Below are 4,049 nucleotides of genomic sequence, written 5' to 3'. Positions count from 1 at the left end.
GGGGCTACAGCTCTTGCTCAGCCATCGGTGGCGGCTTTGGAGGAGGTGGTGGCAGAAGCAGGAGCAGCTACAGCTCATTCTCTGTGTCCAGGGGATTTGGAGGTGGCGGACGCTGTGGAGGGTTTAGCAGCAAGAGCCTCCACAGCATAGGTGGCAGTGGAAGGATTTCCATGGGTGGATGTTATGGTGGAGGAGGGTATGGAGGCAGAATGGGTGGCTTTGGTGGCAGCTACGGAGGAGGACTCGGCAGCTTTGGCGGAGGAATAGGCGGAGGAGGAATGGGTGGCTTTGGAGGAATGGGTGGTGGTGGAGGAATGGGTGGCTACGGTGGAGGCATGGGTGGTTATGGTGGAGGAATGGGTGGCGGAGGAATGGGCGGCTTTGGCGGACCAGGCTTTGGTATGCCTGGCTTTGGTGGCCCGGGTAGAGGTGGCCCTGGAATCCAGCCAGTGCAGATTGACCCAACCCTCCTGCAGCCGGTCCATGTTGAGATTGATCCTCAGATCCAGCAAGTCAAAAACCAGGAGAAGGAGCAGATCAAGACTCTTAATAATCAATTTGCCTCTTTCATTGATAAGGTGAGAGGGTGGGACCATGCCTAACCGGGAGGAACTTCTGAGTTCTGCAGAAGGGTCGGTTTTGGGCAGGATGAGAAGAGCAGAGTCTTTTTATTAAGTACTGTGAGGGAAGCGATGAGAACCTTCTCCATGCAAGATCAAAGCTCTGTCTTCAGGGCTTTAATCTACCCTGTTGCACCAGGCTCAGCTAACAGGTTACTCTCTCCAGTAACCTCAACGCCTCCAAATGTCTGCAAGTTCCAGGAGCACATTTTCCCTCCTTTAACATTCTCTTTCCAAACACCCTCCCATTTACCCAGGCGCTAATGTAATTCCTTTCTCAGGGTTTTCAAATATCCAGAGTTTTAATTCGAGACTAGAAATCGGAGATTTCTACGCTATCTGCGGTGGGAAGGTACTTGGAGCTAGTGTGACAGTTAAAAGCTCCTTTGACTTAAATATAACCTGAATTTTTCCTTCCTTTCCCGATCTTGCAGATGAGGCAATAACAGAAATGAAAACAATATTAACCGATCCTCTCAGTCTTTGTACGTGATGGAAGAGCTGCTGCTGTTCCCCACGTGATGGTGGATACTCCATGTGTTGACTTGCAGGTCCGCTTCCTGGAGCAACAGAACAAGGTCCTCGCCACCAAGTGGGAGCTCCTCCAACAGCAAGGGCCTTCGGGGCCGAGGAAGAACCTCGATGTCATCTTTGAGAATTACATCCAGAACCTGAGGAGGACGCTGGACTCAATCTTGGCACAGCGGGGCCAGCTGGAGTCGGAGCTGCAGAACATGCAGCAATACGTCGAGGAGTTCAAAAACAAGTAAGTGCAGTGACGGTCTAACCCCGAAGGCAGCTCCAGCAGCTTGGTGGTCATTTTCCTCCGCACACGTGCTGATCAAGGCAATTATGGGCAGAGTCTTCTCACGCTAAATATTTTATGCTGTTCTTCTTTTTAGCTTGTTTGGTGTGGCCTTAGGCAGGAATACTCAGGAAACTCAGCTTGTGTTTTCCCTCTCCACAGGTATGAGGAAGAGATCAACCGGCGCACAACTGCTGAGAACGAGTTTGTGGTGCTTAAGAAGGTGAGTCACGGGCACTACAAAGTGATCGCTGGAACATCAGGCTTTAGCTGTGCTTGGAGGGGACGCCCTCTTGAACGGGACTTTGTAGAGACTGTAGGATCTGTGGGTTGATGTTTGAAGTCCCTTGGTTTTAATTTGCATAAGTGAATAACACCATCACAGCTGTTGCTCTCAGCAGACTGTGATTTCCATGGCCCTGAAGGATTTCCAAGAGGAAGTGAACCTGCTCTCTGTGATCTTCCCTTTAGGACGTGGACTCTGCCTACATGACTAAAGTAGAGCTGGAAGCCAAGGTGGGATCTCTGACCGACCAAATCAACTTCCTGAGGTGCATCTATGAGGAGGTAAGAGCTCTCTCTTCCCCTGGGCTGGTTGGAGTTGCAATGGGCCGTGTGGTGGCCGAAGGTTGGACTGGGTGCCCAAGTGGATTTGGTGTGGAGAGGCCACCTGGGGTTGCAGCTCTTCTCACCCCTCCTCAGACGGTCACGCTAACTCATGCCTTGGTTGTAGGAACTGGCCCAGATGCAGACAGTCAGCCGTGACCTGTCCGTGGTGGTGTCCATGGACAACAACCGGCACCTGGATCTGGACAGCATCATCGAGGAGGTCAGGCGCCAGTACGAGCAGATTGCGCAGAGCAGCAGAGCTGAAGCTGAGGCTTGGTACCAGAGCCAGGTGAGTTGGGGAGCAGTGGAGGAACCCTAGGTGATGACCAGAGTTGACAGGGAATTTATGATGGCGCGAGGCATCTCTTCAAGCTTCATGCAAGGAAGTCTCAAGGGGAATTTTGTTGCTTTTGACGGGTCTGACTCTCTGTCGTCAGGGTGTCCAGAACCTCACTTGGGTGCACGGTACAAGCCTCTCAATAAAGATGGCCAAAAATGATCCTTAACTAGAAAATTCCTGGTCAAAGGAGCTTTTCAGAAGCCAAGAGATGCTCATTGGTGCCACTAAGATCCACTCCAAAGATCAAAACCAATAACTGAACCTGAAAATCATCTTTTACATTAAGCTGGGCACCCATGACCAACGTGGTGGGTCCTTGTAGCAGCATATGAGCCACGAAACCGTTGAACAAATCTTATCTGGGCTTTAGGAATGTTTCACTCAAGGTTTGCTCTGTCTTGGTGCCACCAGTATGAACAGCTGCAGAACACTGCTGGAAGGCATGGGGACAGCCTCCGCAACACCAAGATTGAGATCCAGGAGCTGACCAGGAACATCCAGAGGCTGCGGGCTGAGATTGAGAACGTGAAGAAGCAGGTAGGGGTGGGCTAGTGCCTCACGGGGTGCTGGCATCAGGGGGGATCACAGATGATGCTGTGTGGGGCAGAAATGGTTTCACAACCACCCCTTGTGGACTTCAGGGAGATGTTTCCCTTTTTTCTCCCTTGACTTCTCCACTTGGGCTCTGAGTGTTGAGCCCAAGTGACAAAACGAGCTCTGAGGGAGTGCCCTTGCTTCTTCCTCAGAACCAGCATCTGCAGTCAGCCATCGCTGAGGCCGAGGAGCGGGGTGAGATGGCCCTCAAGGATGCCAGGATAAAACTGGAGGAGCTGGAAAGTGCCCTGCAGAAGGACAAGGAGGAGCTGGCCCGCTTGCTGAAGGAGTACCAGGAGCTGCTGAATGTCAAGATTGCGCTGGACGTTGAGATTGCCATGTACAGGAAGCTGCTAGAGGGGGAGGAGAACAGGTAAACACTGTGGTTTGAGATGGATCTATGCTGAGACATGGAGTTTGGATGATAACAGAGTAATCTCAGAGCAGCTCTTTGGTTAAAATGGATAAATATTGTGACTGATGTTCTGGGTGACCTTTTGGGTGGTCAGGAGCAATGACTGGCCCAGCCTGGACACTACAGGTGATAAAACCAGCATTTCATTTTTGTTGTGCAAATTTTGAATGAACCTCAAAACTGGAAGAACTTCATGGTAAAGAGGGACTGTCCATGCCTTCCCCCCCTTAAATATTTTAGTGATATAGAAATTTCCGATAAGGATAAACAGGACAATGGTTTGATGATGAAAATGAGAATTCTCAGTTTTCACAATGCCTCTTTTGTTGGAGAATTAAAATTTACCAATTTCCCTCACAGGCTGTGCAACGATAGCATGTCCAACGTCAATGTCTGTAAGTATCTGCCCTTGGGTCCCTGGGAAGCAGCAGCCAACCATGTCTTTGTGGAGATATGGCCCGGCATCGGACAACGGGGATGTAACCTGTGCTTCTCTTCCAGCTGTGGTCGGCAGGACCACCGTCTCTGGAGGCAGAGGAGGCTTTGGAGGAGGCAGCGGCATGGGAGGAGGCTTCGGAGGAGGCAGTGGCATCGGAGGAGGAGGCTTCGGAGGCGGCAGCGGCATGGGAGTAGGAGTGGGAGGAGGCGTGTGTGGAGTAGGAGGTG

At 51.4% G+C, this 4,049-nt stretch overlaps 1 protein-coding gene across 1 annotated transcript in view; it reads left to right on the top strand.

The window, feature by feature from the left end:
* Positions 1 to 8: 8 nt before the first annotated feature.
* Positions 9 to 4,049, top strand: part of LOC104494648 (keratin, type II cytoskeletal 2 epidermal-like) — a gene marked incomplete at its 5' end in the record, with an annotated part of 4,331 nt that continues 290 nt past the window's right edge. Inside the window, 9 exons of the mRNA XM_010137516.1 lie at positions 9 to 578; positions 1,172 to 1,386; positions 1,588 to 1,648; positions 1,897 to 1,992; positions 2,159 to 2,323; positions 2,786 to 2,911; positions 3,121 to 3,341; positions 3,744 to 3,778; positions 3,885 to 4,046. Of these exons, the coding sequence (XP_010135818.1) occupies positions 9 to 578; positions 1,172 to 1,386; positions 1,588 to 1,648; positions 1,897 to 1,992; positions 2,159 to 2,323; positions 2,786 to 2,911; positions 3,121 to 3,341; positions 3,744 to 3,778; positions 3,885 to 4,046 (1,651 nt within the window). The remainder of the gene's footprint in view (positions 579 to 1,171; positions 1,387 to 1,587; positions 1,649 to 1,896; positions 1,993 to 2,158; positions 2,324 to 2,785; positions 2,912 to 3,120; positions 3,342 to 3,743; positions 3,779 to 3,884; positions 4,047 to 4,049) is intronic.

Source organism: Buceros rhinoceros, unplaced genomic scaffold, assembly GCF_000710305.1.
Source record: "Buceros rhinoceros silvestris isolate BGI_N320 unplaced genomic scaffold, ASM71030v1 scaffold17650, whole genome shotgun sequence".
Lineage (NCBI taxonomy): Eukaryota > Metazoa > Chordata > Aves > Bucerotiformes > Bucerotidae > Buceros > Buceros rhinoceros.
This window is presented reverse-complemented; position numbering and strand designations above follow the sequence as displayed.